The 13,357-nt window shown below is 38.3% G+C and overlaps 1 protein-coding gene and 1 long non-coding RNA gene across 6 annotated transcripts in view; one reads left to right on the forward strand and one right to left on the reverse strand.

Moving 5' to 3' along the window:
- LOC130544191 (uncharacterized) overlaps positions 1 to 6,556 on the reverse strand; it is a 177,895-nt gene extending 171,339 nt beyond the window's left edge. For both annotated transcript variants that reach the window (XR_008960264.1, XR_008960263.1), the window contains exons 1-2: positions 6,440 to 6,556; positions 4,920 to 5,014 (exon numbers count right to left, since the gene is read on the reverse strand). This is a non-coding gene — a long non-coding RNA (uncharacterized LOC130544191). The remainder of the gene's footprint in view (positions 1 to 4,919; positions 5,015 to 6,439) is intronic.
- A 39-nt stretch (positions 6,557 to 6,595) lies between these two features.
- LYPLAL1 (lysophospholipase like 1) overlaps positions 6,596 to 13,357 on the forward strand; it is a 104,311-nt gene continuing 97,549 nt past the window's right edge. For all 4 annotated transcript variants that reach the window (XR_007191298.2, XM_048224869.2, XM_026517314.4 and 1 more), the window contains exons 1-2: positions 6,596 to 6,736; positions 11,933 to 12,032. Coding sequence is in view for 3 of the 4 variants with exons in the window: in XM_048224869.2 (XP_048080826.1) it covers positions 6,643 to 6,736; positions 11,933 to 12,032 (194 nt within the window). In the remaining variant the exon portion in view is untranslated. The remainder of the gene's footprint in view (positions 6,737 to 11,932; positions 12,033 to 13,357) is intronic.

Below are 13,357 nucleotides of genomic sequence, written 5' to 3' on the forward strand. Positions count from 1 at the left end.
GGTTGAGGGTTTAAGGCAAAGGGGCCTCTAAAAGCCTTACTTGTTGGGAATTGGAATGAATCCGTGGCCAATAATCATATGTGTTTTTGCTTTCAAAACTATAGAGGCCTGAAGCAGGGTCATGCCTGAGATCCACACATTTCTAGGAGTCCTTTGGTGAGTTCACAATACCTCTAAAGTACATTGGAAATGGTGTGTGTGTGTGTGTGTGTGTGTGTGTGTTAGTGTCTGTCCCTTTCTCTTAAGATGGCCCATAACTTTAAGCAGATCTTAAGACACCATGAACATGCCCTCACCACCCTCACTACCATAACATCAATAGATTTACCATGGGACAACATCCTCTCTTCATGGGATGGCTGACTTCAGTGCTCCAATCACACATGCCACAGTTTAAGCAACTGGTCTTCCTGGATTATGGCTCTTTCTTTTCCTTGTCCTTTATGACCTCATTTTTCTTTTCACTCAGCGTCATGTCCTAGTTTTGTCTGATTCTCACCACAAGATTTCTTGACAATGGGCTTCATGTTTTTCAAAGAATTCTGCTTCCCAAGTGAAGATGGAAACCAGTCCTAATCTTGTGATCCTGCCCTGGCCCCGTCTGGTTTTCTCCAAGTCTTGGCCTGTCCACCTCCAGCTACTGCCAATATGGCCGATGACAAGCAGGTGCATGAAGGAGTGTAGAGTTTCACTCTTCATTCATTCTTTCTCTTCAAAATATAACTCAATTAAAAGCATACTTTAATTCCAACAAGTAATATTTATAATTCTGTTGTAGGTATTTCAAGAGAATACAAAGATAAATAAAACAGTTCCTGCCCTTAAGAAAATACAACTTATGAGATCACAGAGCCAGCAGGATAAGTATTCACACTTAGGTTCCCTACCTCAAATCTACTGCACCTGTCACCCCAGAACACTGACAATTTTTTCTATAATTAGTTAGGTATTGTTTGTGGGATTTCAGATTTTCAAAACGGTTTAATAAAGATCTTTATTTTCACTTACATTCTTTTACTCTGTTAACCTCTGTAAAGACAAATGAAACTAATGTATACAAATAAAAATGTATAAAAAATGCTAAATTAACATTCTAAATAATCCACTGCTTGAAACTCCTATTTTGTCATTTGCACCCATTTATCTATTGGGATAGAAAGCATTTAACACAAAATTTACCATCTTAACCATTTGTGAGTGTACCATTCAGCAGTGTTAAATATGGTCACATTGTTGTAAAACAGAACATTTTCTTCTCTTAAATATGAAACTCTATCTGAAACTCTGTATTCACTAAATAACTCCTCCCCTTCCCCCTGGTAACCACCTTTCTTTCTCTTTCTATAAACTTGCCTACTCGATATACGTCATAAGCAGAATCATATAGTATCTGTCCTTTTAAGACTGGCTTATTTTACTTAGCATAATGTTCTCAAGGTTCATTCATGTTTTAGCATGTGACAAAATTTCCTTGCTTTTTAAAGCTGGATAATATTCCACTGTATGTTTATACCACACTTTGTCTATCTGTCCGCTCACCTCTTGATCGACATTTGGGTTGCTTCTATCGCTTGGCTATTACAAATAACACTACTATAAACATGGATGTGCAAATATCTCTCAAGACCCTGCTTTCAATTATTTTGTATATATACACTTGCATCCATTTTTAACCTATATAAAGAAAATTTGCTCTTAAAGACTGACATTTTGCCAGAATTTTATAAGAAAGTAAATTATCTGAAAGTATAATACTACAAAGGAATGCTATATGCTTTTAGAATGTAAATTAAGGAGAATTTTACAAAGCTCCTTTATTTTCTTAATAAAACACAGATATGACAATAGAAAATCCTTTGTCCTACTTTACATAAAATAATTTCCGTTGGTCAATGATAGAAAGAGACAGATATACACACTTGCATTTATACATATATATTCTGAAAAGAATCCACTTTGGAATAAATTATACTTACTTTTTAAATTGCAAAGATTGATTTGTATTATCTGGTTATTTTTTTTTTAAAGATCCTTTTTAACTCTTTTGTGCCCACTGGCTTTTACTAACCAACTGGGAAAGAGTAAGAAGAGAGAGTAAGGGTGCTAAAGTCAGTCACGCAAGGAAGAAGGACAATTGCTGATCCTTCTGATACTACCAAATAGGAGTTTGTGCAATACAATTAAGGGTGTTGAGCCATAATTTTATGAGCAGAATTAAATATCAGAGGTACATTTATAAAAACACTAAGTGTTCCATTTTTAGACTTTCATGATCCTAGAATCATAGAATTTGTAAGCTTATCAAGCCCTACTCCCTTATTTCACAGTTGGAGAAACATGTTCAAGAAACTAATGGCCCATCTAATGTCAGCTTGTAATTCCTGGAGCTGGAACAGGAACTCGTTAGCATCATTTCAAAAGTCTTCTTATTGGATACTATTACAATTACATATATATTTCATCTCCTTTTAACCGAATGTAGCAAGACATGGATGTTCAAACTGTATTGGCAGGGGAATTATATTTTTTGCTTTTCTTCCTTTTCTTTGTAATAGATGTATGGAATGCAACAGAGTGCCCTCAGCAAATGGGAGGGTTTGAAGATTTAACCTTCACTGCCCTCAAGGAAACGGGATCTGGTCAGGAGTTGCCAATAGTTATTGCTGTGAACTTGAAGAGCTATCGAGGTCTGTGGTAGGAGAGCAAAGAATGGATTCTAGAGTACATAGGCAATATGAAGATCAATGGAGAGACCCCAAGACTACTACAAGGACTTAGGGAAAATGGAATAAGAGAGTACCTTGGGAATATGAGAACTGGTCATGGGAGGTCCTCAAAGGGGAGACAATCCCTTTCCTAAAGAAGAGTCATGTGACAATGCAGAGAACACATGCAGGCGTCCAGGTATTTACACTGACACCCAGCCTATGTACAAAGGAGGAACTTCCGCAATCTTCATCCACGGCCTGAACACTGTTCTGGTGGGAATTACTCTGTCAACAGTGCAGCAGAAGTGATAAATACCCATGTTCCAAAACTGTATTTGGTCTTTATCTAAGAGTCTCATGTGCCCACTTCCCCAGTGCTGCCTCAGCCCAGCTCACAATGCCCACGTCACATAGGTGATCTATGACCATCTGCTCTAAAAGACCCCATCTAGTAGAAGCCATGCATATCTAGTGGAAGTAGATCTGTACCTAGAAGGACTGTGTCTAGAGTAACAAATGCAAGTTTAAGCTCCCTAGAACTGAAGCAAGGGCTATATTAAAGTTTAAAAACGCATACAACTGTTCCTTTCTAAAGAGTTCAGTTTTAGTGTTTTGTAAGAATTCAGGACCTTTAAATTTTTTCTAGTTTTTCTTTCAGAAATGGATAAGGGGAAGATACAAAGGACCTTACTTTGTTAATTTATAAAATTTTTAAAATTACCTAATGCTGAGACATTTTGTCTAATGTGTATGCATTATTTACATTCACGTGTTTCTCTGTCCTTTTAAATAATTCAACAGATAAAAACCAACGAGTGAAGAGGATACAATTTGATGCTCAGGAACCAGGAAAACAAGCTGCATAACTGTGCACTGTCTGTATGACGAATGAAACTTCATTTAACTGATATCATTTTAAAGTACCAAACATACTGCTGTCAATGACTAGTCTTTCAATCAATTTTTTTAAGCCAACAACTGTGCCCTCAAGAGTTTCTAAACACACAGTGGAAGAGCAAACTAGATTCTGACCTTGCCTTTATATCTTTAGATTTCAATAGATATTAAAACCCTACAGAAAGGGAGAATTTTTTTTACTTTTATTTTGTTCACTAGCTTTTCTTAGTTTAGACACTGAAGTTACCAAAAGTGGAATACATCAATAATGAGCATAGAGGCTGTCTCAAAGCAAATGAGTAACAACAAAAAAAAAATTAAGAGATACACAAAGAGTGAAAGAATGCATGAATAAAAATCTACCAGGGAGAATTTTTCCCCCAGTTCAATAGGGCAAAAGATCCACCACAAAAGAAGCAAACAACCATTCTGAAACTTAATTACATTTCAAAGTAATGTAGTTACATGAAAGGAACAAAACATTTTTGTTCAATAGTTTGCCTACCAGATGGCACTTCTAAATATAGTAATCTAAAACCTTCTGTTTGTTCTATAAATAAAGATGAAAGGAATAGCAATAATAGCTAAGCATTTAAATCACTGGAAATAAAAGAGCACTTTGATTAGGTTTGGGAAAATCTGGTTTATCCTAATAAGGATCCTGAATCTGGGAAGACTCAAGTTCTAGATGAAACTCAGAATCCCAACCTTCCGGGACTGCTCTTCTATCTGCTCAAAATGGTTTTCATTCAGATAGAGAAACAAACCAGGAACAAATACCAGGAGATGGGGGGGGCGGGGATCTGAAGCAACATAACTCCTAATCAGTAGAGACTCTAAAGGACTACAGTCCAAATACCAGAAGTATTTGGAGGGTTTGGGGGTTTTGGTTTCGTTTTGCTTTTGAAATGAAATAGTTGGGGCCTGCCCTGTCTTATTTTTGTGAGCTCATGTGTAAATGTGTAACAGTTAAGGACCTGGACTTTGGAGTCAGGCCCAATACGTGAGCCCAGGATCTACAAATGGCTGGCAGGATGCTCTTCTGCCAAGTTCCTTACCTCTTTGAGTTTCACTGGCAACAACAGAAAGCAATAGGACAGAGTTTTATGGGATTTTACTTATGACAACACTTGGCACCTACTAAGTCCCAATAAATTTCAGCTGTGTAGTATCGCTAGTAACAATACATTTTTAGCTATAATACATTATCAAATAATTATGTTTCAGATTTTCTGCTGTCACAAAGCATGGGATGATGTGCAGCCTGGTTCTCTGGCAGTAATGGAGTTCTAAGAGCAGAACTTAAAGCCTTACCTGGCGTATCTCCACGTGGTTTCTCCTAGTATAACGCTGCCCTCTTCTCACCTGGCTCTTGACAGTTACCAAGAATTCATGCGTGGAAGCCAGGCCTACAGATAGAAGTATTTTTTAAGAATTGGTTATCAGAGGTCAGTCCACCCCAGTCTGTCCTCTAGAATGACTTCATGCTCAGTACTCTCAGCTGAAGATCTAGAGGCTTTAGTGAAATGACTCAGAGTTCCTTTTGGATCTGGTGAACTAAAGGCATGGAGGACCATTCCCATAGACAGCATTGGTCCAACACTGTGATAGCATAGAGCTTATCTTGGCAACTGACCCATGATGTTAAGCAACTTAGTCACTTGGGAGTAGGGTGAGTACCACAAACAAATAAAAGATAAGTTGGAATTGCTTAAACATGATGCAAACTACAATGAATGGAAGACTGGTGTTTAATGGCATTTAAACTTCTACTCAGTTGTTTGATGAATTTTACAGGAGGAAACTGTCATTTGGGTCTACCAGCCCTCAGCATTAAAAGATGTCTATGGTTAGGTTTTTATTTAGACGGTAATTCCACTTCTTTTTAGTAGTTTAAAAATTGTGATAAAATGTACATAACAAAAAATTTACCATTTTAACCATTTTTAAGTGTAGCATTCAATAACACTAAGTACATTCCCAGTGTTGTATAACCATCATCACTATTTCCAGAAATTTTTCATCATCAAACAGAAACTCTATGCCTGTTAAACAACATCTCCCCATTCTCCCTTCCCCTTTGCTTTTGGTTAATTGCTATTCTATTTTCTGTCTTTAGGAATCTGCCTAGTCTAGGTATCTCATCTAAGTGGAATCATACAATATTTATCCTTCTGTGTCTGGCTTAATCCACTTGGCATACTGTTTTCAAGGTTCACGTATGTTACAGCATGTATGAAAATTTCATTCCTTTTTAAGGCTGAATAATACTCTGTCGTACATATATACATTTTGTTTTCCATTCATCCACTGATGTCCGATTGGGTGGTTTCTACCTTTTGGCTATTGTGAACACTGAACACTGGAGTACAAATACCTGTTTGAGTCCCTGCTTTCACTTCTTCATATATAACTAAAAGTAGAATTGCTAGATCATATGGTAACCATTTAACTTTTTGAGGAACAACTAAACTGTTTCCACAGCTGCTGCACCATTTTACATTCCCATCAGCAGTGCACAAGGCTTCCAATTTCTCCACGTCATCACCAACATTTATTTTGTTTTTCTAAGTAATGGGTGTGAAATGGTGTCTCCTTAGCTATGCTGTGTAAACTATTTTTTTAAAACTACAGTTATTATATAATTTTCTTATTTTGTACATAAAAAGCTACAAACATCCTGCTCAAGGCCCAAAGTGGAACGTAAAATATGATTATATCTGTTAAATTTTGAACATAAAAATACCAATATTTCTCCAAATAAAAAGGCAATCCTGAATTTTGGGATTGCTGCTAAAAATCCGATAGCAAATAAACAGACCCCTTAGGCTTACCGAAGCTGTCACCTGCACAAAACCACCCTCTGCAAAACCAAACTCTCAGGGCAGCAAAAACTGCTTCAGACTTGACCCAGAGGCGGGACCGCACCAGCCCTACCGCGCACGCGCGTCTCCACGCGCGCCCCCTGCGTGCCGACGTGCGCGGGCCCGCGAGGCGGCGGAGGGGCGGGGCCCACGAAACTCGTCGGGCGGCAGCGATGGCGGCTGCGTCGGGTTCAGTTCGTTTGCAGCGTTGTATGGTGTCGCCGGCTGGGAGGCACAGCGCCTCTCTGATCTTCTTGCACGGCTCAGGTGGATTACGGTTTTACGTCCTAGTTTTCTGCTTGGGAATCGTCCTCCCTTCGCGTCCCTTAGAGTTGCCCTAGTGGAGGAGTCGCTGGGCCCCGATAGAACGCGGTGGACTCGGAGAGGGCGACCCTTCCCTCGCTAACCCCGCGGCTGTGGACACACGGCCTTCCACACCGTGTATTTCCTTTTTCGATCTTGCGGTCATTGGCCCATCTCCCCCGCTGATGGCCCTTGTGTCCCATCACTGGGCCATCCTTCCATCCACAACATTGTCTCTGTTGCAGCCCTTGCTATCACCCCCACCCCCTCATTGTTCTCCCTCAAGTTTAAACAGAGCAAGTTAGTAAGGTAAGTTTTCTGCTGGAGACAAATTATTTAGTACTTTCCAGGGTCACCTATTAGTGATTCGGGTTTTCAACCGCCTTGAATTATTTGCCATTTTCTTTTTCCAGTTTCTCGTACTACTGTAGACAATTGAGACAGTAAACTTAGTATTTATTGAGTAGGTCCTTTCTGTGAGGCACTGTGCCAGGGCTGGAGTACTTTCTCCCTTTCCTCTCTTTCCTGCTACTCCTCCCTTCGTTTTCCTCTTTCCCCTTGTCCTTAATCCCCTGCGATACAGCATAGAGTCCACTCTTAGTCCCACAGGCAGTTACTCTCCTTCCACTGCCCGCCCTTAGTGGCGTGTGTGCTTAATTCTGTATACCGTTTCTTACACTCATCTGTAATTACTTAAGCCTGACTTTCCCACTTCACTTTCCCTTCCTCAAGACTAAGGACCCTTGTTTTAATCTTTGTATCCCTAGTGCTTGCCTAGGGTAAGTTCTTGGGAAATATTTTTTAAAGAAATGAGATGCAGCCGGTGTCCTCAGGGCGCCTACCTAAAGTTAAAAACAAAAACAATTCAATTAGTTTGAGTCAGCAGTGGATGGGAGATCACAAGATGGTACATGATTTACTGCCAAGAGAACTGTAAGGAAAAAACTGTGGTTAGGCATATTAAGGCATTTGGAAGGTGAAGAGCTTGTCAGATTTTACCGATTTGACCAAGAACGTGGGCTTTGAGCTGAGACTTTTGTAGGCTTAAAGAGGATGGTGGTTAGATAGTGGAGGGGATTGGAAAGGTACAAGGTGGAGACCTGGAAATGGCTAGTTGTGGAAAGTATTCTCATTTTAAAAATGAGTCCTGATAAGCTGAACAGCTTGCCCAAGATCACTTGGCTGTTACTGTGAGTGGTAGTGGAATTAGAATTTGCACCCAATTCGCTCTGACTTCAGAAGGGGTAAGGTGGAAAAACTCTAGCTAGGCTGTATCATTTTGGAAATAGGGAAGAAACGGGCCAAAGATGTTTAAAGGGAAAGACTTGGATGATGAAATATATTTTAGAAGGTGAAGTGAGGTGTCTAAGGGGACACCTGTGCTTTACAATTAAGAGACTGTTCTGTACTATTTGGAGTTCCAAGGGTGTTCATTTGTAAGCATCCAGAAATTTCCCAGTATTGTAGTCTTTGTAATAAATAAGTTAATTATTTCGTAATATCTTTAGGAAATACTCCTTTAGGAAAAAGACCTTTCTTTTTTCCACAGGTCACTTTGCTTAAAGTACCATCCTTACTCGTTTCAATTTCAAATTATTGACATTTTTCTAAGTTGTAAACCCAGACTTATACAATATAACAATATGTTTTTTTCCCTTCGTACTTTGGAACAAAGAATTTATCCAAAGAATGCTGCTAATTATGCAAATGAAATGCAGTTCCCATATAGTTAGAGCTCCATTGTAGTAAATTAAAACCGTCACTGGAAGTATGATTTTACATTAGACTTTCCTATATGTGGTTATGTTATAGATGTTTGGGTTCTGGTTAATCCAAATACAGGCAAACCAATTTTAACAGTTTTACCATGCTCTTAGAATAAAGTACTGGCTTTTTAAAAAGTGGGCCTTGTGAATGGATGAATGGATGTTACTTTGTAGCATTAGGTTTTGCTTTTCAAGGTTGAAAATGTGTATTTACAAGCAGATTTTTTTTTTTTTTTTTTTAAATCTTAAAAGGCTGAAGTTCTCTTCTAGGATATGGCAGCCATAGAAGAACATACAGAAATGTAATTTATAGCCAACTTAATTTGAGCCTTTCCTACTGCTAGAAGTACCTTCTTTCAGGATGATAAAAACAAATAATAGTTTAATTAGCTTTGTTCAGCTTCCCAGCTTAGATTAATTCACTCTGTTGTTGCTCCTTTAGAACACTATGGTTCTTCTTTTAATGGTATTCATATTTGTAATTACCAGATCTAATGTCTGTATTCCACACCACGCTGTAAGGTTCACATAGACCCAAATCATGCATATCTTGCTTTCTCCTTATGGAGTAAGTCTCAGCAAACGGAATTGGTTCTTACTGCAGTTACTACTAACCTCTGTTGCTAAATGTGGGGAACATTTTTCAGTCATTATCTTATTTGAACTGTTACCAACATTCAGTGTTCTCAAAACAGTTTCTTGCTTCTGCCTGTTTACTGCTTTTAATTGATTTTGCAAACTCATCCTGTTCTATCTGTCCAGTAATGTTGTAGCTCCTCAGAATTTGGTCCTCTGACCTTTTTTCATTTTGCATTTTTCTCTCCAGGCTAATGGGCATAATGCCAAGACTCTTTTACTCTATATGGTGACATAAATTTGTGTCTCTATTTTATTTTTCCTTTGAGTTCTGGATATGTTTATACAACTGCCTAATAATCATTCATTTATTAATCCATTCATTCAAGAAATATTTATTATATGGCCACTGTGCAAGGCACTGTCCTAGGCTCCAGGCATATATTAATGAACAAAACAAACAAAAATCCCTGCTCTTGTGGAACTTACATTCCAGTGGAGGAAATATTATATAGTGAATAGTAATAAGTTCTATGGAAAAAAGAAAGCAAGACAAGGAGGATAGGAGGTGTCGGGGTGATAGTTTTAGATGAGGTGGTCAGAGTAGGCCTCACTATGAAGGTGGCACTTCAGCAGCTAGACTTGAGTGAGTGAATCATGTGGATGTTGGGGTAGACTGTTGCGGGCAAGGAAGAAACCAGGACAGAGGCCCTGAGGTAGGTTCCCTGACATTCATGGAAGAGCAGTCCATGTGTGCCCGGAGGGAGAGGAGTAGGCCAAGATATCCAAAGGATACTGGCGCAGGTGGTGTGAGACAGGGGTCAGCAAACTTTCTGTAAAGGGTCAGATAGCAACCATTTCAGGTTTTATGAGACAGATATGGTTTCTTTGACATTTTTCTTTTCTACCTCCCTTCCCTTTTCTCCCTTTTCTTTATGTTTTTAGCAACTCTTTAAAAATGTAAAAACCATTCATAGCTTACGGCTTTTGTCTTCCACTTGGCTATAGTTTGCTCAACCCCAGTAGAGGACCTTGTAGGCAGTATAGGGAGTATAGACCTGCTGATTCATTGGTTTCCTGTCTTAGCATGTAGTTCACTCAGTTATCCTGGCCAGAAACCTCACCGTCATCCTTGAAAGCCTCCACCATTGACCCCTCATGACTAATCTATTACCAGTCCCTATTTATTTTATCTCCTAAGTATCCTTGTACCTATTGCTGTGCATTCTGTTGCTAGACCCCTAATTTAAGCATCTGTCTACTGTCCAGGTTGATCTCCCCACACCTACTTTTTGTCCCTCCTTTCTGTCTTCACACAGCTGCCAGAGTGACTCTTAGAAGATGGCCACCTTTCTGCCAAAAAGTAGCTCCATGCTCTTAGGATTTTTCACATCCCCACAGTTTCTCTAGGCTCATCTTGTGCTCACTGCTTTTTCCCTCATTCTTAGATGTCCTCCTCCTCCTTCCTGTAAAGGATCTTAGCGTTTGACGTATTCTGTCCGAGATGCTCTTTCCTCGTGCACTTCACTTTTCACCGTCCTGTAGATCTGAAAACTGTGTCAGTTTGTGTCATTTGTGATCTAGGTATTAAATGAACAAGTAACTCAGCAGATAAAATACAAAATGAACTTTGCTTTGCAGAGCTTATATTCTAGTAATGTTACCCCGAACTCCTTTGCTGGGTCAGTTTTGAATATAATAAGCCCTGGTAGCACCAAGTGTCTTTGCAGTGGTTACATTTGTCTTTCATGTTTATGTATGATTGTTTGATGCAGGTCTGTTTCTCACAATAAACTGTATCCTCAGCGAGAGAGGGGACTCTCTTCATCTTGCCATCACTGTCTCTCTAGCAGTGAGCACAGTGGCTGACACGGTAATAGGTATTCAGTAGATATATTTTGAGTTGATGTCTTAATGAGCTGATTTTAAAAATTAAGAGTTGTTACCTTTAAAGTTAACTCTTCAGGACTACATAACATGGACCTATATTTCCTTCCATTTTTCAATGAAAATATCCATACATTAATTCTTGCATGGATTTTGGTTATTTTTCAGCCTTGGGATCTGTAATCATCATGTAAACCTGTTATTAAAATTAAATTAAGATTTCTTCAAGTTAAAAATAAAGTATGCTAAATACCCCTTTTGAAAGGTCTTGTTTTTTTTTTTTTTTTTAAAGATTTTATTTATTTATTCGACAGAGATAGAGACAGCCAGCGAGAGAGGGAACACAGGCAGGGGGAGTGGGAGAGGAAGAAGCAGGCTCATAGCAGAGGAGCCTGATGTGGGGCTCGATCCCATAACGCTGGGATCACGCCCTGAGCCGAAGGCAGACGCTCAACCGCTGTGCCACCCACGCGCCCCGAAAGATCTTGTTATTTTAACCACGAAAATTGTTTTAGACTGTTCCAGCTACAAAAGTTTATATTCGCTTCAGAAATTTACTATTTTTAAGAGTAAGATAAGAAATGACTGTTTAAAATCAGATACAGAAAGAATTCTTTTTAGAAAAGATAATTTACTTCATGTATTTGTGCCTGTTATACCCTTTAAACAAACAAGGAAACTTAAACGAGGTCTTTAAAGTGGTCAGTGGTGAAGTTAGGAATAAAACTATGTAAATTATTTTTAGTTATTGATGCCTGATCAGTTAATTCATGTTGATAAATTGGTTTCTGTGCAGTTATTTTTGTATATGGAGATTTTTTTTTTGTATTCCTTATTCCAGCCCCTGTGTGATAGGAAAGTTATAGACTGCTTTTAAATACACTGTGTTGTCAGAATGTTTTATCTTAAACTACATTTTGTGATCCATCAGGTGATTCTGGACAAGGATTGAGAACATGGATCAAGCAGGTTTTAAATCAAGAGTTAACATTCCAACACATAAAAATTATTTATCCAACAGCTCCTCCCAGGTATGTAGTAATTTATCTCACTGCTCAGTATAACTGTGGCATAAAATGTATATAAATAGATGTACCAGCTAAATGTTCTTTAAATTCTGTATTTAAAATATTTTGAATTGGGGTACCTTTTGTTCTAGAACTTCTCCCCCCCCCCCCCCCAGTTCCACGTTTGGGCCAAGTTTTGCGAGGAGAGTAATTTCTTCCCTCTTTGTAAAGCGTTCCCTGAGGCTCTTAAACTTTGTCCTAAGCACAGCCTACAGAACTCGGCTTCCTCTGGCCATGCAGATGACTCATCTTTCAGATTCTCTTTTTCCCTTCATTTACCCCAAAAAGAACTAATAGCTCCCAACACGTATAAGCTTTCTAATAATTTAGTTATGCCAGAGTTCATAATCTCTGGGAAAGGGGTTTGTGGCATTCTTTCTAGACTTAAAAAGATTTTAAAACAATGTTAAGCTTTTTGAATCAGTAAACCATAATAGGAATATGGAATTGACTACTTAATAAACTTTGTTTAACAAAATACACAGTCATGAAATTGGTATAGTTTTGAAGTCATAGCGCTTCTCATAATTATTAAGTTAGCATCTGCATAGGCTTTTATCCTGAGCACATGCTTTAAGCTGGGGTTTGCAAATACTTTTTTGGGTAACCAAAATTATGTGCTGAGCTGTGCATCCTACTCTGATTTCCTACTATCTGTTCTTGATTTATTCTTATTAATTATACTGTGTGCTTATGCAAAGGCATTTTCTTTTTATTTTTCTATTAACTTAATGTTAAGGAGAATCAGAACCAGAACTTCAAGGACCTTTTTATGTGCAATTAAGAATTTACCTATCTCAGTTGATAGAATTGAAAGAGGTAGAACAATAAAATGATAGTTTTGTTGTAAAATTTAAGATTCAAAAAAGTTATTTTAATATAATTTTAAAGGAGTTAATAGCTCGATAGTGCAAATAAAAGACCTACTGACCTAGGGGTTATTTTTGTGTTGTAAGTTGAATGTCTTTGAAATGTCGAAAGAGCTTGTCATTTGCTATTGGTTTTTAGGGTAAGTGAAGTTTGGAAGGAGAAAAGACAGTGGTATTCGTATGGAGATGGGAAAGATAAGTTCATTTCAGCCTAAATATACATGTAATTGTCTGACTAAATTGAACGGAAGATCATTGGAAACAGATTCTAGAGTTAATGCTTTCAACTTACGAATTTTATATCATCACCAATTTTGATATGTGTTCCAGAACAGTGGACCTCAAACTTTAGGCCCAAAATATTTCTGAGAATCTAAAAATCTCCATGTGCACTCAGTATTGTTTGTGGGTGCTGTTATG

This window comes from Ursus arctos, unplaced genomic scaffold (genome assembly GCF_023065955.2).
Source record: "Ursus arctos isolate Adak ecotype North America unplaced genomic scaffold, UrsArc2.0 scaffold_2, whole genome shotgun sequence".
NCBI lineage: Eukaryota > Metazoa > Chordata > Mammalia > Carnivora > Ursidae > Ursus > Ursus arctos.